The sequence below is a fragment of the Enhydra lutris genome, unplaced genomic scaffold (assembly GCF_002288905.1).
Source record: "Enhydra lutris kenyoni isolate GAN:26980312 unplaced genomic scaffold, ASM228890v2 scaffoldscaffold9, whole genome shotgun sequence".
Taxonomy (NCBI): Eukaryota; Metazoa; Chordata; class Mammalia; order Carnivora; family Mustelidae; genus Enhydra; species Enhydra lutris.
This window is the reverse complement of record NW_019154093.1, coordinates 41,607,027-41,631,471: the sequence shown is the minus strand read 5'-3', so window position 1 is coordinate 41,631,471 and position 24,445 is coordinate 41,607,027. Positions and strand designations below refer to the sequence as shown.

The following is a 24,445-nucleotide window of genomic DNA, read 5'->3' as shown; positions in this document are numbered from 1 at the left end:
TGTATTTGCTTTTCTTCTTTCCTGACATTTCTATGCTGTTATATTATTATGATTCTAAATTTTATTTTTATTTTATTTAATGGTACTTGACTCAGGTGAATTTTTTTTTAATTTGAAAATAGATGATAGGATATTCCCAGATTGTTTACCAAGTAATCCTAGGAAATACGGATTTAAAGTAATACAAAATCTTATTTTAAGGAGTTTCACATAGCTTTCTACTGTTTCATGTGATTATTAAAGCAAGTGCATCATTAATTTCTGATGGTATGAAAAGGTAAAAACTGTGGGTGTGCTTTATTTGAGATAAATACATATGGGATTAGTACAATTTACATTTTCAAATATGTTGGGGAAATATGTGCCAAATTAGGAAATTCTGATTGGAAAAATCACAAATGGAATAGAAAAAGACAGACCAGATACATATAGCAGAAATAAAAACATTATAATAGGATTAAAAAAAACAAATTTAAATAAGTATGAATGTATTTAGAATATCAAAATAATTGGGCATCTTTTTTGCATAATTATGTACATTCTGAATAGAATATAATTTTAGAATTTGTTTTTTAAACTACTCTTCTTGTTAGAACACCAAGTACTCTCTTCCATGTGAGTCATATTATGAAAGTCCTCACTATTTTTTGGAAATGCTTCATTGTGGTTTATACCAGGGTTAGCAACAGCCATAATTTCATCCCAGGGTTACAATAGCAAGCTGTTGAGTATAGATATTTCACTATCATACCATCTGTTGTCTTGATTGTTGAAGTTTTTTTATGCATAAGCATATGTTGTTCTTTGCCATACTTTTACTGTAATACTTTAATTCCCTTTATTGGATTTAAAATATTAGTACTAATTATCTTTTTACTTAATTTATTGATTTCATAATTTTGCACTGCATTAGTTTGGATAAATTGCTTAGAAAACTCCTTTAGACTAATTTTTTTGTGTATCAGATAAGGTATATAGAAATGCTTTGTTAACTCTAAAACTATATATCATTTTAAGTATGATTATAAAACTGTTGGCAGATAACATTGTTTGGATGCTTGAAATGTTTGAGCCTCTGTTCTAAGTGCTTTACAAATATTCCTTCACAACCCAATGAGGTATTACCATTTGTTATCTCTATTTTACAGATGATGAACAGAAGAGAGATAGGTTACTTACCCTAGATTACATAGCTAGTAAGTAGTAGAACTGGGATTTAAACCCAGGCAGTTTTTCTCTAGTCATCACTCCTCTAGTGGAGGAAATGCATTACTTTCCCTTTTTACAAACAGGATATGTCCATTTGTCCTCAGATATAAAATGGTTTATAGCATTTGTACAAGTTTGCTGTAATATCTTTATTGGCATTTTACAAGATAATTGTTTTAGGACATCAGAAAGCTTATTGTCTAGAGGTTACTTGTACTCTGGCAAGGGCAATAACCTTGCCCACAACTGGTGATTATTCTGTTTCTGTCTTTAAAGAGAAGGAATTATTCATGCTTTGGCAGTAAGCAGGACTCATTGCTGTAAACTGCAGTATGAGCTTAATGGTTCTCTGCTGGTGACAACTATAGCATTTGACCAGGATCACTTTTAAGCCTAGTCATCTAAGTTCCCTTTCATATTCTTTTTTTTTTCTTAAGATTTTATTTATTTTATTTGACAGATAGAGATCACAAGTAGGCAGAGAGGCAGGCAGAGAGAGAGAGAGGAGGAAGCAGGCTCCCTGCGGAGCAGAGAGCCCGATGCGGGGCTTGATCCCAAGACCCTGGGATCATGACCTGAGCAGAAGGCAGAGGCTTTAACCCACTGAGCCACCCAGGCGCCCCTCCCTTTCATATTCTTACCTCACTTCTTACCTATGCACTCAACCTCTGTGGTCCCAAGCTACTACAGGGGAGGAAAAATAATTTTCCCCCTACTATCTTGAATTCTTGGCTGAGACCTTTTAATAAAATCCAAATTAACAAGAGAAAAACAAACAGAAATTTACTAACATTTATATTGCTCATTTATACATGGGAGATAGCCAAGGGAAAAGTAAGTAACTCCCTGAGATAGCTTAGAATTCATGCTTAAGTAGCATTAACGGGGAAAGAGGAAGGAGGATGTAGAACTCTTATGAGAAAGGAAATGATTTTTAGGAAAGATAAATGGGTCTTAGAAGAATGATGAGTTTGTGACAAAGATCTTCCCTGCTACCCTCTCCTACTCTGATCTCCTACTAACCTCCTCCTTTGTGATAAAAGTCGATCTCCATTGTTGTTGAAGCTCCCAGGGAGTGGATTTTTGGCAATTGAATGGCTTGTGAAGGATCTGTGTTTAGGATAGATAAGGGAGGTTTAGTATTAGCCTCTCCCTGACTTTGCTGTTTTTTAAGTGCCTACTACTCAAAATAATCCGTATACCACAGGGGTACTTTTTGGGGAGGCACATCTTGAACTCTTACAGTGATATTTTGGGGTGGCATATTTTGCTATCTTTTGCCACACACACACACATGATGAGCCCAAATGCAATGAATGAAGAAACATAAGGATTAGAGGAAATCACATCTATTCTAGAAACCAATAAAGGGTAACATTTAAATAAAAGATTATTTCATAAAAGTACTTTTAATCATAGTGAAGATTGCTTTTCAGGTACAGTGAAGATGGCTTTAAGTCAAAGGCAGAAACTAGCTCTGCCTGGCTTTATGCTATTATTCCCTGATACATATAAGCAAACAACATGAAGGAGAGGAGATTCTACAAAGCCTTTTATTTGTCAAGGGTAATAGTGGAACAGTGGCATATAGGACCATTGTTATAAGTCATAGAATAAATTTCATGGAAAGTCTTGTTAAAGAATAAAATTCAACTAAATAAAATAAAATTCAAAAGTAAAATTCACCTGAGTATTTTTATAGATCTAATTGGCTTCATTAAGACTCTTAAATCAGCATCTTTTTAGCAAGTAGACAGGAGCTCCAAGGAGAAATTGTACAAAATGGAAGGTTTTTATAGGAAGTAGGGTGGGGCAAAGAAGTTACTAAGAAAAAGAAAAAAGAAAAAAAAAAAAGATTGTTACAGGCAAGTTCACCTTTCCTAGGGAGAAGAACAGGCAGGGGGTCTTATTAGGGAAATTTACCTCATCACTCTCTGGGGTTTCAAGAAGGCCCATGTGACAGATTACCTCATTGGTGCTGACCAGAAAATTCCCGACGGGTTATGTCTACATTTCTGGTGGAGGTTGGAACTATAGGTTAAGTATTAAGCCCCAGTTTGATGACTTGGCCTGCCATCAGTGACTATCTTAGGTCTGTGGTTTTGTTTTTAAACAAACCCTAGTAAAGGCAGGGTAACAGTGAAGAGCAAACTGGTATGAGGCAGGACTCCGTTGTGATAGGGCAGTTAGAAACTTCAGAAAAGAGCTTAGTCTCAGCCACATAACTTAACTGGAGTAGTTGGAAAGGTAATAGAAAACTCAATATGAGAAAGCTGGCCTTTGACAGATGGCTTAAACAAATTGAAAATATATACATGTAAATGATGAGAAAACAAATATAAAACATGGAAGTGAGTTCCAGGACATCTAGTATACATGAATAGGGATTTCAGTAGAGAAAATAAAGCAAATTAAGGAGAAATAATAGCCAAAGAAATCTTCTTCTTCTTCTTCTTTTTTTTTTTTTTCCATATGTCATAGATCTCAGTATGGAGCAAAATCTGTGAAAGAACTACATATATTTTCTTTAAAAATCTTTGAAGTTCAGCTTTCTGGTCATAGAAGAAGAAAAAAAAAAGTATACTTCAGATGAGACTTTTTAATATAAATCATTACACAAATTGAGGTGTTGGCAAGTGTATAATATGTGAGGCAAAGTGAAAAACATTTGCAAAGGCACAGAGGTAGTGCTAGAGCTTGGCACAATCATGACAAGAAGTAATTTAGTGTTATAGTTTAGAATACATGGTTGGGCATGTCAAATGATGCTGGAGACAAAAATAGGATTATTGTGGCAAAGGATATTATGTGTGATACTAGGGAGACAAGATTTTATCTTGTGAGATCCTGGGGAAATATTCAACAATTTAGCATCATCCAATTTTCATTTTAGAAAAATCATCATATATTCTGTAATTTTGGAGTGGAGGGAAATTAAATATAAAGGAATTAGTGAGGGATGGTCCCTGGTTTATAACAACTGATTTATTAATTGGTAGATGGTATGGTTTATAGGGAAAAGATTGAAGATATATTTGTTTGATACAAATCAGTAAATTTATGGGATGGTAAAAGGAATGGGGAAAAGAATGTGGATTTATTAGATGACAAGGTGAAGAATAGTGTTAGTGTATACATCTGTAATGCAGTATGAGATAATTGTTTGTTTGCTTTTTAAGATTTTCTTTATTTGTTTTGAGAGCATGAGCAAGGGGAAGGTTTAGAGGGAGAGAGAAAGAGAGAATCTCAAGCAGACTCCATGCTGAGTGCAGAGCCCAATGCAGGGCTGGATTTCAACACAGATCAGGACCTGAGCCAAAACCAACAGTCAGAGGCTCAATGGACTGAATCACCCAGGTGACCCCCTCTTTTTTATGAGATTTATTTGTTTATTTTAGAGAGAGCATGAAGGGGAGGGGCAGAGGGAGAGAGAGCTAAGCTGACTCTGCATTAAGCGTGGAGCTGGACTGCAGGGCTTGATCTCACAACCCTGAGAACATGACCTGACCTGAAACCAAGAGTCAGATGCTTAACTGATTACACCACTCAGGCACTTCAATCATTTCAGTTTTTGACATGTAAGTAGAGAAATAGAATTGGAATTTTATTTTATAGAATTGTAAAGAGGTAATTCCTAATAAAAGATATAACTACGTGGATAATCAGCATATATGAGATAGTAAGATGTAGCAAAGAAGGTGATCATTTGAGGAGAATTAGCAGAGATGAAAAAGAAAGAAAGCCTAAATTATACCAATATTTAAATAGTTAAATAGTTTGAAAAAGAAAAGGCACCAACAAAACAGACTGAAAAATAAACATTTAAAAGGTAGAAAAATTAGGAATATGATGTGATGTTACCGTAGCCAAGTAAGAGTTGAATTACAAAAATAGGTTGATAATGCCAAATCAAACTTAGAGACCAAATATCACAATGTATAAGTTACCATTACTTAGTGATTTAGTAGTCAACTAGTCATTGAATGCCCATTACAGACCAGTAGTTAACTTAGTCCTAGAGATACAGGATAAAGAATGATTTGTTAAAATTAATGAGTTTAGGTTGCAAATGGGAAATATAGACCAATAATTGTGTCATAGTATAAACTTGTCAAATAAAAGACAAATGAAGACTTAGGAGAGACTTTATTCAAAAAGATTATTGCAAGGGAAGGAAAGGGGCTGTTGCAATAGTGGGAATGTTCTAATTGATCAGCAATCTTCAAACATCATTAAGGTTAGTCAAAAGTTTTTTTCTTGGCAGAGTAAATAAGACTGGAAAGAACTGGTGTGGGTTAGTAGGTTGAAGGGGAGTGGCATGATCTGACCATAAATCAGGGAATGTTTTATCTTGAGAGTTGCCGATCTTAGGAGGGGCCATTAAAGGAGGGTTATATGGTGGCTCTGGCTGAAAGTGGGCCAAAGTTCAGGGGCCTGGGGAGGAGGTGGGGGAGGATCTTAACCAAAGTTTGGTTAACAAGCATTTTGTTCTGATTGATCAGTGGGGAAAAAACAGTTTAATCATTAAAAGGCAAATGGGAATTTAGAGAATCTGTGTCAGGTCCTTGTCATAGGTAAACTAGAGGGGCATCGATGGGTACTATCTAAGTAATATGGAGGAAGCATGCTTCCATTTTCTGAAACGAAGGGGTAAGGAGATTTCTTCTTTCCCATTTCCTAGGATCAGAGGGCTCAGGTAAAACTCAAAATTGTCAGGTATGACAAATGAGTGCTTCAAGGATAATATTATAGAAGGGTATTGAACTCAGATCAATGTCAAGAAAGGCTTCTTGGAGGAAAGAATTGAATCTCCAAAAGCCCAAGATAGTGAGATAAATAATTGAGAACGGCAGACAAGAAACTCAATGGCATCTGTAAAAAGCACTGAGGTTTAATTATCAGATAGTTTTCAGGGGTATAAGTTGCTGGATATTGCCATTGTGGAAAGTGGCTTGTGTAGGGTGAAGGGAGATGAAATTGAGGTAAAAAGGGGCTAGATCAAGAATTTTGTGTTCTAAATCAAGAAATGTATAATTGATCTCTCAGTGATGAACCTGTAAAATATATTAAGCAGGGATGCCATATGATCAGATTTGCGTTTTGGGAAGTTCACTCTAGCAATAGTGTATATTATGATTCAAAGGGAATTGGGGAATAGGGATTATGTCAGACATAAGGACATTTTTAACAAGTTAAGGAAGTGATAAAGACATGTAGTAAAACAATGGCAGAGACTAGAAGAAAAGGGAGAAGTCAGACAGATACTAGGATATTGATTAGATAGGATCTACCAATATTTGGGTATAAGGAAGCATAAAAAAAAAGAGAGAAAGCTTAGGATGGTCCCAGGGTTTCTGAGTTAAGTAACTATGCGCACTAGTACCATTTATTAGGAGCATCTGAGAAAGCAGTTTAAGAAGCAAGATTCATATTTGGGAAAGCTGAATTTAACTGGGTATCAGTTTGATCATACTATTCCTTAGCTTAATAGATAGTTCAGGCCTAAAGCTAGAAATCTGGGATTCCTCAGCTCATAGGAAAGTATTGAAGCTATGAATTAGGTACAATAACCTGGAGAGTGTGTTCGAATTGAAAAGAGACAAATAGAGAAAATCCTTTAAATGTGACATTAGGCAGGTACGATAGGTATTTAAAAAGACTAGAAGTGGGGCGCCTGGGTGGCTCAGTCCTTAAGCGTCTGCCTTCGCCTCAGGTCCTGATCCGACGGTCCTGGGGTCAAGCCCCACATCGGGCTCTCTGCTTGGCAGGAAGGCTGCTTCTCCCTTTCTCTCTTCTTGTGTTCCCTCTCGCTGTGTCTCTCTCTGTCAAGTAAATAAATAACACCTTAGAAAAAAAGGACCAGAAGTAAACCGGAGTTACAGGAAAGCTGGGAGGAGTGGTTTACAGAAGCCAAGGGAAGTAGTTGAGGGAGGAATATCCAATGTAAAAGTATTAGATACATTGATAGGGGTAAAATCCAGTGGGTGGAGATACAGGAAAGGGGAAGTAGGGACAGCAAATGCAGAATTCTATATCAAGAATCTGGGCTCTTAATGAAAGTTAAATACAAAGGATGGAGGGTTGGGATAAGTGTGATCATTTATATGGGTGCATTTTAAAGATGGAAAAGGCTACATCATATTAATAGGTAAAAGGATAGTGACAGTAAAAGATAATAGTGAAACAGAGAGAGATGGGACTTAACAGCAATGGAGTGCCTATCTTGGACAGGAAGGGAAATATTTCTTGTTTTAAGATTGAATAGAAGGCATTTCTATACAGAATAGATAGGAATATAGTTAAATGGGAATACAGTTAAATGTAGCGAATGGAGGAGATTTGATTGATGGAGTTCAATTTATGGCCCTGTTTCCTCTGTGAAGAGATGTTTACGGAGTTCTAGGGAAAATACTTAAAAAGAGTGTAGAGAACAGTACTGAACAATTGCAATAGCTCTTATTGGAATGGAAGCAAGCCAGGGCCATGTAAAGCTTTTGTTAATTAGTAATGCATTTTTATAAATATAAATCCAAAGTAGTACTAATTTGCAAGGCTTTGTGATTTCTTTTACTGGGTGTACATAGCTGATTGAGTGTATAGGCAGAAAAGAGGACATGAAGTGGTGGGTTGGTAATTTTCAGGGTGGGTGACTTACAAACAATATAAATTTTATGTTTTTTATGTATAATCCTTACATTCAAAATGTAAGTAATATAGCGTTATTTCTAACCAATCAAATGATCAGTGGGTTATAGGGAGTCTATATGATCCCAAATCTAAAATTTTGCAGGCACAGATCTTAGAGATAATTTCTTTAAAGGTACTACAGAATATTTCTCCCCACGGGAATGAGCTGTATCCTGATAAAGTGTCCAACATTCTAGTTAAGCTGCAACAAATTTTGAACTACTGTAAATTATTCTGTGAATCCAACATATGTCAGTTTCCTATGGGAAACCACAGAATACTTTTAGAGTTTCATTGAATACCTACTCATGCCACCACCTTTTAAAGATTAACATGACTATGGCCAAAATTTTATATTTATGTTATCAGATTGGGAAAAGAGTCTAGAATGAAGAAATTTATCATCATGGGTCTTGCATTTTATGTAGAAAATTGAAATCATTTTGTGCTACTAATTCTTGGTATTATGATCTAATAAAATAGTTATGAAAATTTATTTATCTGGGCGCCTGGGTGGCTCAGTGGGTTAAAGCCTCTGCCTTCAAGTCAGGTCATGAGTCCAGGGTCCTGGGATCAAGCCCCACATCGGGCTCTCTGCTCAACAGGGAGCCTGCTTCCTCCCCCCTCTCTCTCTCTCTCTCTGCCTGCCTCTCTGCCTACTTGTGATCTCTGTCTAATAAATAAATAAAAATCTAAAAAAAAAAAAAAAGAAAATGTATTTATTATATGACTATTATGCCTATAAGATAGCTTATATTATTAGACTAGCAATTTTAAAATGTCCCTTGGAAATACTAAATATCAAATATATTTTCATTATACAGGGATCAACCTATGATGATGAAATTAATAATATCAAGCATATTATCTCAAAAATTAATGAAATTCTGGCTCATAATTCTCCAGTTTTGATTGTTCAAAGATGGATACGTGGTTTCTTAGTTCGGAAAAACACGAGGTATGTTTTCTTTACTATTTGAATATTAAAATAATATAAAATCTGATGAAAAGGCAATTTTCTAATAATATACATTTTTGTATTCTCTATCAAAATGGTATTTTATAGAATGATATAGTTTTAAGGAAAATACCACATACTCTGTGGCAATATTATAGTATTTAGTGTAATATAAATTGATACTTTTATTTTTTATTTTAAATTTGCCATATAAATAGCCAATCAATAAAGCTCTTATTAATCATTGATGCAGATAGTTTCTTTTATTAAGCTTAAAAATATCAGTGAAAAATTTGAATTTCTCTCATATAATGGGATGTATTAGGAATATAAGCTGTATATATACAAAGGGATACAATAGAAATACAAATCATGAAATATGTGAAGATTACATATTTTGGGGGGTGTGAAGATAGTTTTGCAGAAATATCTGCTGCCACATCAATCTACTTATTTTTTGGTTAGTTGTCTTTTCCTCTCTCTTTGTTTCCTATATTCCTTTCCAATGGCTGGCATTTGCAAATAGAGGAAAACTTTTCTTGCAAGAATCTCTCAGCATTGTAATTGGGGAGATAAGGTAAAATACTCTGCCATAAACTTATTTGTATTAGTTGTGCCAAACATCAAACATATGAAAAAAAAATGAATATTCTCATATAATGTATTCTTCACTGCAAAATGGCAGAGTTCAGAAGACAGAAATGATAATTGGCCCTGAAATATAGGTAGGATTAAGTAGATCTAAAGTTGGGCAATGGGCATTCCCTGAGAAAGCAAGATTTAAGAAGTTTCACTGAAATGATATTCAACATTATGTGGTTAGGCTGAGAAAATGTTCTGAATTATCCTGCATGTGCTAAATCACAGATTGCAATAGCCCTGATAAAGAGAAATAAGTATGAGGGACAAGTAGCAAATCTGACCAAAATACAGTACCTGAAACTTCTGAGGAAGAGGTCCCATATACTTTTCAAACTAAGGTCAAAGTGCAAGAGAGAGTGGGCTCACAAATTAGGGCACATAAAATGATTTGGAATAAAAGATGTGGGAAAGTTTCACACAGTTACTGACAGGTATATATATATATATATATATATATACTTAAAATATTATTTCTCTCTCATATGTTCCATTTAAATTTAGGATGCATTTTACATAAAATAAACATCTAATTAAAGGGACTTGTCTTTAGTTTATGCCCCCGATATTGAGTTTTTCTCTTTTAGAATCAAGATTTCCTCTAATATTCATGTAACATGAGATATAAACCTTATGCATGGAAATAATTTCTGAACATTTAGCATGAATGAACAGAATTTGAATGAGCTTTGTGGGAAGAGACATCAGTAATAATAAATGACACAGTGGTTCAAGGCAGACTGATTTGAATTATTTTTCTCTTTAAAATGCTGTTCCATTAGGCCCATTATTTAACTGCTCTGAGCCCAACTTTCCTCATATGCTGAATGGGAGAGAGCAGGGGCTAAAAGCAGGACTTATTTCACTCTTTGCTTGTGGGAATTTAAAATCATGAATATAAAGCATAACACATTCTTATTAACTGCTATATTTTAAATATTGTCATTATTGTTGTTATAACTTGTGCTCTCTGAATTATTTGATTCCATGGGAAACATACTCTTTTTTTCTTTTTTGATTCCTGTTCCCTTCTAATAACATTTGCAACAGCATACACATAGCAATCTTTCAAAAATATAAATCTAATTTTATTCAACAACTTATAATCTTCCAATTGCTACCAATTTGCTTAGGGCAAATGGCTGGGATATTTGCTCTGACAATGTTCATAACATACTGTCATTATTATGAGCACTTACCATGCTATATTACAGTTGTCTGTATAATTATTTCTATCTCCAGATGTACTGTACATTCTCTATCTCTAGTATGTAACAGAGTGCTTGGCATATGTTAGGTGCTCAAAACATAGTTTTCTCAGTTGATAAATACATAAATAGATTGTGGAAGTTAGAATCAGAAAAGTATATCTGGATTCATCTATGGAAAGGGAAAACAGAAAGGAACTGAGCAATACATAAAGCTCCTCTGAGAGTGCCTAAAAGTACAAATGATTAGTCAGTCCTGTCATATGTTAATTTCCAGCCTTGAGAAATATCTCCCCACACCCAAATACTTCGCACCATGCTTAAAAACTGTTTATTTAAACTGCTTGAAACTTTATGTACAGACTTGAAATATCATATATTGCCTAAATTTAGAAAATTGTTATGATTAATGCTATTATTTTTTAAAGTAATGGTACCTCTGATATAGATGAAACAGTGCAAGGGAGGTACAATTTTTAATTTTTTAAAAACTTTAATTCCAGTATAATTAACATAACAGTGTTAAGTCAGTTTCAGGTACACAACATAATGACTCAACCATTCTACAAACTACTCAGTGCTTATCATAAGTTTACTCTTAACCCCCTTTATTTATTTCACCCATCTCTTCAACTCCCCTCTGGTAACCATCAGTTTGTTCTCTATAGTTAGAGTTTGTTTCTTGATTTATCTCTATTTTTTCTTTATTTTCTTTCTTAGATTCTACATACCAGTGAAATCACATGATATTTGTCTTTCTCTGCCTGACTTATTTCACTTAGCACTATGCCCTTTAGATCCATCCATGTTGTTGTAGATGGCAAGATTTCATACTTTTTTATGGCTGAGTAATTGTGTGTGTGTGTGGTGTTTATATACACACCACTTTTACTTTATCCATTCATTTATCAATAGATACTTGGGTTGTTTTCATGATGCGACTATTGTGAATACTGCTATAGTAAACATAGGGGTCCATACATGTTTTCAGATTAGTGCTTTTGTACCCTTTGGGTAAATACCCAGTAGGGTGATTACTGGATCACATGGTAATTTTAATTTTAATTTTTTGAGGAATCTTCATCCTGTTTTCCACAGTGGCTGCACAGGTTTGCACTCCCAATAGCGCATGAGGGTTCTTTTTTCTCCACATCTTCACCAACACTTGTTTCTTGTGTTTTTTTATTTTAGTTTAGCCATTCTGACAGGTCTGAGGTGATATTTCATTGTCATTTTGATTTGCATTTCCCTGGTGATAAGTGATATTGAGCATCTTTTCATGTGTCTGTTGGCCATCTGTGTATCTTCTTTGGAGAAATGTCTCTTCATATCTTCTGCCCATTTTTAGTTGGATTATTTGTTTTTTGGGTGTTGAGATTTGTAAGTTCTTTATATATTTTGGATATTAACCTTTACTGGATATGTCAATTGCAAATATCTCCTCCCATTCAGCAGATTGTCTTTTAGTTTTGTTGATGGTTTCCTTTGCTGTGTAGAAGATTTAGTCCTGAGTTTATTTTTGCTTTTGTTTCCCTTGCCTTAGGAGGCAGATTGAGAAAAATGTAGCTATGGCCAATGTTAGAGATATTGGTGCCTATGTTCTCTTCTAAGATTTTTATGGTTGCAGGTCTCACATTTAGGTATTCAGTTTTCAGTTTGTTTTTGTGTCTGGTATAAGAAAATGGTCCAGTTTCATTCTTTTACATTTAACTGTCCAGTTTCCCAGCACCATTTGTTGAAAAGACTTTTTCCCTTTTTATATCCTTTATTGCTTTGGTGAAAATTAATTGACCATATAATTATGGGTTTATTTCTAAGATCTCTATTCTATTCCACTGATAACTGTGTCAATTTCTGTATCAGTACTATACTATTTTGATTAGTACAACTTTGTAGTGTTTCTTGAAATCTGAGACTGTGATTCTTCCAGTATTATTATTCTTTTTCAAGATTGCTCTGGCTATTTGAGGTCTTTTGTGGTTCCATGCAAATTTTAGGGTTATTTGTTTTAGTTCTATGAAAAATGCTGTTGGTATTTTGACAGGGATTGCATTAAATCTATAAACTGCTTTGTATGGTATGGACATTTTAAAAATATTTGTTTCCCCAATCCATGGGCATGAATTATTTTTCCATTTGTTTGTATCATTATCAGTTTCTTTCATCAATGTTTTATAGTTTTCAGAGTACTGGTCTTTTACCTCCTTATTACTGGATATATTATTATTTTTGGTGCAATTGTAAATGGGACTGTTATCTTAATTTCTCATTTTATATTGGTTTATTGTGTATAGAATACAGTGGATTTCTGTGTATTGATTTTGTATCCTGCGACCTTACTGAATTTATTCACCAGTTCTAGTAGTGTTTAATCTAGTTTTTGGTGGTCTTCAGGGTTTTCTATATATAATATCATGTCATCTGTGAATAGTGAAAGTTTTACTTCTTTCTTACCACTTTGGATGGCTTTTATTTATTTTTCTTGTTTGATTGCTGTGGCTAGGACTTCAAGTACTATGTTGAATAAAAGTGGTGAGAGTGGCATCCTTGCCTTGTTCCTGATCTTGAGGATATCTGTCTGTTTCTCACCATTCAGTATGATGTTAGCTCTGTGTGTGTGTGTGTGTGTGTGTGTGTTTAAGGGCATTAATTATGTTGAGACATATTCTCTCTAAACTCTACTTTGTTTTTTTAATCATGAATGGATGTTGTACTTTGTCAGATTGCTTTGTCATTGCACTTTGTCAAATTGTACTTTGTCATTTGCCTCTGTTGAAATATGGTTTTTATCCTTTCTCTTGTAATTTATTACATTGACTGATTTGCAAATATTGAACTACTCTTGCATCCCAGGAATAAATCCCACTTGATGGTATGAATAGGTTTTTTTTTTTTTAATGTATTGTTGGATTCAGTTCCTAATATATCTTGAGGACTTCTGTGTTCATATCTATCAGAGATATCAACCAGTAGTTCTCTTTTTTGTGTGTGTTTTTTTAAAGATTTTATTTATTTGACAGAGATCGCAAGTAGGCAGAGAGGCAGGCAGAGAGGGGGAGGGGGAGAAGCAGGCTCCCTGCTGAGCAGAGAGCCCGATGTGGGACTTGATCCCAGGACCCTGGGATCATGACCTGAGTGGAAGGCAGCGGCTTAACTCACTGAGCTACCCAGGCGCCCCTTGTGGTGGTTTTATCTGATTTTGGTATCAAGGTAATGCTGGTCTCATAGAATGAATTTGGAAGTTTTCCTTCCTCTTCTATTTTTTTGGAATAGTTTATAAAGAATAAATATTAACTCCTCTTTACATGTGTGGTAGAATTCGCCTGTGAAGCCATCTGGTCTTAGACCTTTTTTTTTTTTTTTTTTTAAGATTTTTATTTGTTTATTTGACAGACAAAGATAACAAGTATGCAGAGAGGCAGGCAGAGAGTGGGGGAAGCAGGCTCCTTGCTGAGCAGAGAGCCCAATGCGGAGCTTGATCCCAGGACCCTGAGATCATGACCTGAGTTGAAGGCAGAGGCTTAACCTACTGAGCCACCCAGGGGCGCCAAAGACTTTTGTTTGTTGTGGGATTTTTTTTATTACTGATTCAATTTCATTGCTGGCAATCATCTGTTCAAATTTTTTATTCCTTCTTGATTCAGTTTTGGAAAGCTATGAGATTCTAGGAATTTATCCATTTCTTAAAGATTGTTCAATTTTTTGTCATATCATTTTTCATAATGTTATCTTACAATCCCTTGTATTTCTCTGTTGTTGGTTATTGTATCTCCTCTTTCATTTCTGATTTTGTTTATTTGAATCTCCCCCCAACTCCTTCTCTCACATGAGTCTGGCTAAAGGTTTAACAATTTTGTTCATCTTTTCAAAGAATCACTTCTTGGTTTCATTGATCTGTTCTTTTGTGTGTGTTCTTTTAAAGTTTCTATTTCATTTATTTCTGTTCTAATTTTTATTATTTCCTTCCTTCTACTTGTCTTGGGTTTTGTTTGCTTTTTTCTCTACATCCTTTAAATGTAAAATTAGGTTATTTATTTGAGATTTTTTTTTTTTTTCTTTTTGAGGTAGGTCTCTAATGCTATAAACTCTCTTCGAACAGCTCTTGCTGTATCCCAAAGGTTTGGGATCTATTTGTTTTCACTTTTAGTTGTTTCCATGTAATTTTTAATTTCCTCTTTGATTACTTGGTTGACCCATTCGATGTTCAGTAGCATTTTACTTAACCTCTATCTATTTGTGTTCTTTCCAGACCTTTTCTTGTGGTTGATTTCTAGTTTTATAGTGTTGTGGTCAGAAAAGATGTGTGATATGGCTGCAATCTTTTTGAATTTGTTGAGACTTGTTTTGTAACATTACATGTGATCTATTCTGAAGAATGTTCCAAGTGCACTTGAAAAGACTGTATTCTCCTATTTTAGGATAGAATATTCTGAATGTGTCTGTTATATTCACCCAGTCCAATGTGTCATTCAAAGCCACTGTTTCCTTGTTGATTTTCTACCCATTAATGTAAGTGGAGTGTTAAAGTCACCCAGTATTATTGTATTATTGATTACTTCCTTTATGTTTGTTATTAGCTGCTTTATGTATTTAGGTGCTCACATGTTGGATGCATAAATATTTACAATTGTTATATCATCTTGTTGGATTATTTCCTTTATGATTATATAGTGTCCTTCTTTGTCTTTTCTTACAGTCTTTGTTTTAAATTCTATTTTGTCCTATATAAGTATTGACACCCCAGCTTTCTTTTCACATCCATTTGCATAACAAATGCTTTTCCATTCCTTCACTTTTAATCTGCCTGTGTCTATAGGTCATTTGGATAAAAGCATATAGATGAGTCTTTCTTTTTTATCCATTCTGTTGCCCTGTGTCATTTGATTGGGGTATTTAGTCCATTTACATTCAAAATAATTTTTAATAGGTATGTACTTATTGCCATTTTGTTCCTGGTTATTGTGTTGTTTTTTTAGTTCTTCCCTGTTTCTTTCTTCTCTTGGTCTCTTATCTCACAGTTTGTTGGCTTTCTTTAGTGATATACCTCGATTTCTTTCCCTTTATTTTTTGCACATCTGTTACTAGTTTTTGATTTATAGTTACCATTAGGTTTGTATTAACATCTTATGTGTGTAGCAGTCTATATTAAGTTAATGGTTACTTAACTTTGAACCCATTCTAAAAGGACTAAATTTTTTCTCCTCCCCCCTCTAACTTTTAATGTATATGTTATCTTACTTTATATCCTTTTATTTTGTGAATCCCTTGACTGATTATTATAGATAGGGTTCATTTTATTGCTTTTGTGTTTCCTACTTTTCTTGCTTCTGCTTATGGTCTTTCCTTTCCACTCAAAGAGTCCCCTTTAACATTTAATATAAGGTTGGTTTAGTGGTGATGAGTTTCTTTAACTTTTGTTTACCTGAGATACTCTTTATCTCTCTTTCTATTTTGAATGATAGCCTTGCTGGATAGAGTATTCCTTGTTGCAGATTTTTTTTTTTTTTTTTTTTTCCCTTTCAGGCCACTCTATTCTGCCTGTAAAACTTCTGCTGAAAAAGTCAGCTATTAACCTTTTGGGATTCCCCTTGTACAAAACCATTTTCTTTTCTCTTGCTGCTTTTAAAATTCTCTTTATTGCTACCTTTCCACCTTAATTGCTATATATGAGTCTCTTTGAGTTGATTTTGTTGGGAGTTCTCTGTGCCTCCAATTGTGGATTTCTATTTCCTTCTCCAGATTTGGGAAGTTTTCAGCTATTATTTCTTCAAATAAATTTTCTTTTCTTTATCTTCTACTTCTGGAATCCCTATAATGTGAATGTTATTATACTTGATGGTATTACTGAATTTCCTTAGTCTGTTTTCATTTTTTCTTATTTTTCCCTCTCTCTTATTCAGCTTGTTGGCTTTCCATTTCTATGTCCTCCAACTTGCTTATCCTTTCTTTTGCTTCATCTAGTCTAGTATTTATTCAATGTAATGTATTTCTAATTTTAGTTACTGAGTTCTTCATTTCAGATGGTTCTTTTTTTCTGTTTTCTGTCTCTTTGCTGAAGGTCTCACTGAGGTCCTCTACTTTTTTCTCAGGTCTGGTGAGTATCTTTTATTACCATTACCTTAAATGCTCTATTAAGAATATTGTTTATCTACATTTCATTTAGCTCTTTTGCTGTGATTTGTCCAGAATGGCCCATCTTGGGCTTGAGTTGAGTGAGACCAGGGAATTTCCAGAGCTATGGGAGCACTGAACTGCAGGGCACTTTCCCTGTGCTGTCCCCTGAGAAGCTTTCATTGTGAGTGGAGCCTGCAGTCAGACCAGATGTCTGCCCCCAGCCTGGTGCTGAGGCTGTAGTTGAACAGGTATGTGTGGTTTTCTGCACCTCTCCCTGAGGCAGGAATCACTTTAAGATGGTGCTGACCCCTGTCAGGTTTGCTTGCACAGTTCCAACTGGGGCACTGCTTTTAGCACTCTTGCCAAGGGTGTGTTGATATAAAGGGTCTACAGGAGAGTGTGGGGATGAAATATGCAGTGTTAGCAAAGTTTCAGCTAGTCTGTTCTGGGAGGGCACCTATACCCACCTCAGAAAATTCCCTCAGGAGTAGATCTGCTGAAGAGTGCAGGGTCAGGGCACACTGTTAGCAAGCTGGGTGGAAAGTATTCATGCTGCACTAGTTCTCACAAGTGTCCCTGTATCTAGAGTGTGGAGTGGAAAAGGGAAATGGTGGCATCCCTCCCTCACTTATACTGCCCTGCAGGTCAATTTGCCTCCCAAGCACTTCTGTTCCCTTCCTACCCTCTTCTATATGTCCATTTCTCTACATTTGGTTGTGGAGAGTTTGTTCCACCAAACTTTAGGTTGTTTTCTGAGTTATTTATACTAATATGGGTGTTTTCTTGGTGTGTCCATGGGATGAAGTGAACCTAGGATCCTCTTACTTCACCATCTTCCCCAGAAGTCTCAGGGAGGTACATTTTTATTTTTAGAGTGAATTATTATGATAAGGTTGGCAGCCTACTAAATCTAAGTAATGGCAGCTATATTGAGTTAATAGGAAGGATTATTGGCTGCATCATGAGATTAAAAAGGATAAAATAATGGAAAAAGTAGGAAACAATTTATTGAATGTGTAGTGTATGTAAAATACTATATTACATACTTTATATGTATCATTTAATACTTTATATCATTTAATACAACAGAGCTTTTAAATTTGTCCTGATTTTCTATTTTATAGATGAGGCATTAAGAATTTAAACTTGGTTGAGAGGTTAAGATATGTATCCAATGGCAGACAGTATTGTATATTTGTGGTTAGTTGTAAAGAAATGAAACCATGTGTGGAAATTTGCAAAAGTTAAGTTCTGTTGTTTAACATATCCCAATTTTCTTAAATAATTTTCTTCCTATAATTTTCTTCCTATAATATTTTCTTAAGAGCTCAGGTCTTTTTAGTAGGGAATTGTGTTTGAAGACCGTATCTGGGAATTGGGTGTGTTTATTGCTATTAGACTGTCATTGTTCTTTGGCCATTTTGGCAGACTGCATAGAAGATTGTTTATTTTTTATATGATGAACACATGTTGATACCTTATATGCTAATCCAACACAAGTGGTTCTTCACTGCCTTTCTTCATTTTACATTAAACTTTCCTTCTTTGATCATGTGAATTTTGGTTGCCAAAATTATCAATAATTTTACTCATTAGCTTAATTCTAATAGACACAAAATAGTTCAGAATTGCTATACATAAACTACTATCAACTGCGAGCATATTTAAAAAAATGTTTTAAAGTTTTTTTTTTAAGATTATTTATTTATTTGATGGATAGAGATCACAAGTAGGCAGAAAGGCAGGCAGAGAGAGGAAGGGAAGCAGGCTCCCCACTGAGCAGACAGCTGATGCACCGCTCCATCCCAGGACCCTGAGATCCTGACCTGAGCCAAAGGCAGAGGTTTTAACCCACTGAGCCACTCAGGCACCCCAACTGTGAGCATATTTAATAAAGTTAAAATTCGTTTCAGATATTTTTGTATTAAGGTTGGAGTTATATATTTAAAATCATTGTTGAATAAGTACTTAATATCATCATAATGTATTATTAGTTCCTTTTCTAATTATTTCTTTTTAATTTTTAAAATATCTATTTTCATCTTCTATTTCTATTAGGGCATTTTCTGTTCTATTCACTATGCTCTGTCCAGCTTAGTATTTAGTTCTAAAAGGAGTGTTAAAATTCTGGTTCTTTTCTGAGTCCCATCATTGCATTTCTAAACTTGTCTACTTCTAGTTCATGTGGTCTTGTATGTCTTTTATCATTTTCTTGATACCCTTTAGTTCATTTTTTAAAAATAAGATTTTATTTTATTTTAGAATAGTTTAAGTTATTCATCAATATTAAACAGTAGGTATAGAGATTTCTAAAATAATCCAGCCTCTACCCATTTATAGCCTCTCCCATTACAAATATTCCCCACCAGTGTGGTACTTTTGTTAAAGTTGATGAACTTACATTGACACATAGTCATTATCCAAGGTCTGTAGTTTACATTACAATACACTCTTGGTGTTATGTATTCTATGGGTTGGACACATGTAAATGGCATGTTTCATCATTATTGACTTATATAGTACATTTTCTCTGCCTCCAAAAGTCCTCCGTACTCTGCCTTTTTATTCCTTTTATCATCTCTAACCCCTGGCAAACACTGATTTTTTATTGTCTTCCTAGTTTTACCTATTCCAGAATATTTATAGTTGTAATCATACATTATGTAGACATTTAAAATTGACTTAGTGACATCCATTTATGGTTTCTCCATGTATTTTCATTACTTGATAAACTCATTTGATTTTAGAGCTGAAAAATATTTCATTGTCTGGATATACCTATTTCTTCATCCATTCCTCTTCTGGAGAACATCTTGGTTACTTCCAATTTTGAGAACTATGAATGAAGCTGCTATAAACATCCATGTACAAGCTTTTGTGTGGAACAGTTTGCAACACCTTTAGAAAAACACCAAGGAGCATGATTGCAGGATTGTATAGCAGGAACTTGTTTAGTTTTATAAGCAACTGCCAAACTGTTTTCCAAAGTGGCTGTACAATTTTGAATACCCACCAGCAATGAATGAAGATTTCTGGTGCCTCACTTCCTCGCCATCATTTGGTGTTATCACTGTTACAGATTTTGGCTATTCTAATAGATGTGTAGTGGTATCTTCTTGTTATTTTAATTCACATTTTACTGATTTGTATATGATATGGAACATTTTCTTGTATGTTTATTTTCCATCTGTATACCTTCTTTGGTGAGGTGTCTTTTAAATATCTGGCCCTTTTTTAAAACTACATTGTTTTCTTATTGTTGAATTTTAAGAATTCTTTGTTAATTTTGGAAAACAGTCCTTTATCAGATATGTCTTTTGCAGTTTCTCCTAGTCTCTACCTTGTCTTCTCATTCTCTTGTGTTTGTCTTCCACAGAGATGAAGTTTTTAATTTTAATGAAATCTAGTTTATCAATTTATTCTTTCATGGATTATGGCTTTGGTGTCATAGCTAAAAAGACATTGCCATACCCAAGATCATCTAGGTTTTCTCCAATGTATATCTTGTAAGAGTTTTACATTTACATTACAGTTTTGTATTTTACACTTAGGTCATAGATCCATTTTGAGTTATTTTCTTGAATAATAAGTAATAAGATTTGTATAAGATTCATTCATTTATTTTTTGCAAATGGATGTTCCAGCATCATTTCTTTAAAAGGCTATCTTTGTTCCATTGTATTGCCTTTGCTCCTTTGTCAAAGATTAGTTGACTGTAATTATGTATGCTTATTCTGAACTCTCTATTCTGTTCCATTGATCTATTTATCTGTTCTTTTGCTAATACCACCCTATCTTGATTACTGTAGCTTTATAGTAATCTTTAAGTTGGGTAGTGTTGGTCCTTTAATTTTATTCTTCAGTATTGTGTTACTGAGTCTGGATTTTTTGCCTGTAAATAGAAACTTTAGAACCAGTTTGTAGCTATCCAAAAAATAATCTTCTGGGACTTTGATTGAGTTTTCACTGAATCTATAGATAAGTTAGGATGAACTGAAATCTTACAATAATGAATTTTCCTATCTATGAAACATTTGATCTCTTATTTATTTATTCCTCTTTGATTTTGTTCATCAGAAGATTATATGTAGTTTTCCTCAAATAGAACTTGTACATATTTGTTAGATTTGAACTGAATATTTCATTTTCACAGGTGCTAATGTATGGTATTTTGTTTTACTTTATCATTGTTAGTATATCAGAAGGTGAATGAGTTTTGGCATTAACCTTGGATCTTTCAACCTTGCTATCTCACTGCTTGTTGGTGTCAAGAGAATGCTTTTTTGTTTTGTTTGTTTTGTTGGTTCTTTCAGATTTTCTACATAGACCATCATTTGGAAACAAAGGCAATTTTTTCCTTCTTCCTCAATCTGTACACCTTCAATTTCTTTTTCTTGTCTTTTGCATTAGCTAGAACTTCCAGTAAGAATGTTGAAAAGGAGTAGTGAGAGGACATCCTTGCCTTAGACCTCATCTTAGTGGGAAAACTTACAGTTCTGTACTTTTAAGTATGATATTAGCTATAAAGATTTTTGGTAGATATTGTTAATCAGTTGAGGGAGTTCTCCTTTATTCCTAGCTTCCTGTGAATTTTTATCATGAAAAGATGTTGAGTTTTGTTAAATGTTTTTTCTGCATCTATTGATTAGGGTCATACAATTTTTCTTTTCCCTTCCTTCCCCTTCCCTTCCCTTCCTTTCCCCTTCCTCTTCCTTTTTCCCCTTCTCCTTCCTCTTTCTTTCTCTCTGCCTATTAATTTGATGATAAAAAATGAAAAAAGACATTTCTGTAGGCCTACAGACATTAAAGAGAATACAAAGAACAACTTTATGCCAAATAATTTGGGTGAAATGAACAAATTTCTTGATGAAATACAATTTTCACATTGACACAAGAAAAAATAAAAATGCTGAATAGTCCTATATACATGAAAGAAATTGAGTACATGATTGAAGTCCTTTCCCCGAAGAGACTTTAGTTCTAGATAAATTTACTGGTGAACTACTGTGTACATTTAAAGAATATTATATACCATCTTATGCAAGTTCTCCAGAGAGTAAGAGACAATACTTTTCATGTTGTTTTGAGAGGCCAATATAGTATTAATACCAAAACTGACAAGGACATTACAAGAAAGATAATTACAGACCATTCTTGTGAATATACATGTAAAAATATTAGAAAATCATATCTAGTGGTACATAGAACATAATATTCTATTGCTAATATAGGTTTATTCTTAGAATACAAAATTAGCTTAACATTAGAAAATTATTCACATAACAGAATATGGGGGAACACCTCAGGCATTCCTCACTTTGCCCAGTATTATGTTAACTGAAATTTGTACATATTTTGAACAAAAAACCTTATTTGAACAAGTTATTTTACAAGATCCCAAGGTAACTGAGATTTGATCTCTTTTGATCTCATATTCCAAGATGGCTTACATATTTGCTCCCTGGTGTTACTCCCATGAATATGTCATATTATCTGGCAAAAGGTATTTTACAGATGTCCTTAAGGTTACTTACTAATCAGTTGGCTTTAATATAGATTATGTAAGTGGATCTAATGTAACTAAATGAGTACTTTGGAAATGGAATTTTCTCTGGCTAGTAGTGGAACAGGGTATCAGAGAAAGTTGAAGCACAAAAAGGATTTGATATACTGTTGCTTGTTTGAACACAGAGATCTCATGTAAAGGACCTGGGAGTGGTGAACTTTGTTAGCTAGGAGTGACTCTTCACCAATAACCAGCAAGAAAATGGTGACTTTGGTCCTATGTAGGAAATTGGGTTCCACCAACTACCTGAATGAGCTTAGAAGCAGATTATTTTTCCCCTAAGTGTCCAGAAAAGAACCCAGATCAGCCTTTTAAGTTTGTGGAATTTATTGCTCAGCAATATAAAATAATATATGATAGAATTGTACAATGTGAGGCTATAGCTCTGGTATGTATAAGGTTTCATTTACATAGTACCTTGTAAAATGAGGACTGCATGTATACAAATCTCAATGTTTGCACAAGAATCCGTTGATCGAATTCAACAGAGGTAAAGGTTAGAAGGACACTTCCTTAATCTAATGATAGGTATCTTTTAACACATTTATTAGCACTTAATAATGAAATATTGGAATTATTCCTGCTGAGATCAGGAACAAAAAAGGTTGTCAACTGTTAACATTTTCATTTAACATTGTGATGGTGGACATGTTTTTCATTGAGCATGTAATGATGAAACAAAGTGACAAAAAAAGGAATTTAAGATTAGGAAGGAACAAATAAAATTTTAATTTCCTACAGATGTCATGTTTGTGAATTTGCAAGCTAGTGAAGTCATAATACAAAAACCAATGGCACTTATATAAACACAATAAAAATTTGAAAATGAAATTAAAGATACCATTTATAATAGTATAAAAAACTACCATTTGTTTGTCTGATCTTCAAGAGGCAGACACAAAAATAAGATAAGTACAAGAAATCCATTTGGAGAAATATCTTAAAAGGATTGGAATAGATAAGAATAGACATGAACCTGACACCTGGGAAGGGAAAGAGAGAAGGGGCTGGGTAGGAAGCAATTCAGCAGCACAACTCTGAAAAAAAATCTAAGCTAGACCAGTGGGGGAATTCCTGAAAAAAAGGTAAATATTAGAGGAATCCTCTATGAGGCAGAAATTGGTTAGCACTATTTACCCTGACGTTTTCAGGCATTGATTGGGATAGCCTTGGAGAAAATGTATTAGTGGAACCAAAGTGGAACCTTGGGCTGTCAGTCAGTTGTGCTCTCCATAGTGTATTCTTAAGGAGATGTGAGCACTGTACTTCCTTGGCTATCTTTTTTTTTTTTTTCCTTCCGTGGCTTTCTTATATCGTATACTAAGGATACATGTAAGGAAAGATATAAATTACCTCTAAAAAGAAAACTTTCATTACTTATAGAACAAGATCAAAATAAATGTAAAGATAAATCATTTCCATAGTATTGGATGAGTCAATGTAGCAAAGATGCTGGTTCTTTCCTAATTGATCTATATCTACAATGTATTCCTAATGAAAATTCTAGAAAGTTTTTTTCAATAACACATACTTTGAAAAATTATATTATGTTGGCACTTCAGTTTTCCTCTACTCGTTCTTAAAATCCCATTAAGCTGCTACTAAGGTAGAGGATAAAAGAAAGGCAAAGAGAAAGCGAGCAACAAAATTTTGAAAACTAGAAGCAGGTTGGTGTCTGTAATAACTTTGCAGACCTTAGAAACCTTTAGCTTAGGGATCTTCAAACTATGGCCTGCAGTACGATTACCTGTTTTTATAAATAAATTTTACTGGAGCACAGTCACACCTATTCCTTTATGCACTGGCTATCATTGTTTGGTACTACAATAATATAACTAAATATTTGGGAAAGAGATCATAATACTCAGGAACCTAAAATATTCACTAACTTCCATTAAGAAAAAGTTTGCCAACCTCTGCTGTATAGCCTATCTTGATAGGAGCCCAAGAGTAAGGCTGATTCATACTGTAAGACCCAGAAATTAGTGCAAATTAAAGATACTAAGAACCTCTAGAAGTAGAGGCATAAGTGATGCTGTAAACAAGAACATTTATTGAATCTCA

The 24,445-nt window shown here is 34.2% G+C and overlaps 1 protein-coding gene across 1 annotated transcript in view; it reads left to right on the top strand.

The window, feature by feature from the left end:
* The window catches only part of LOC111143607 (leucine rich repeats and IQ motif containing 3), a 169,511-nt gene that overhangs the window by 25,322 nt on the left and 119,744 nt on the right, over nucleotides 1-24,445 (top strand). The window contains exons 3-4 of the mRNA XM_022497440.1: nucleotides 8,721-8,854; nucleotides 9,381-9,431. Coding sequence (XP_022353148.1) covers nucleotides 8,721-8,854; nucleotides 9,381-9,431 — 185 coding nt within the window. The remainder of the gene's footprint in view (nucleotides 1-8,720; nucleotides 8,855-9,380; nucleotides 9,432-24,445) is intronic.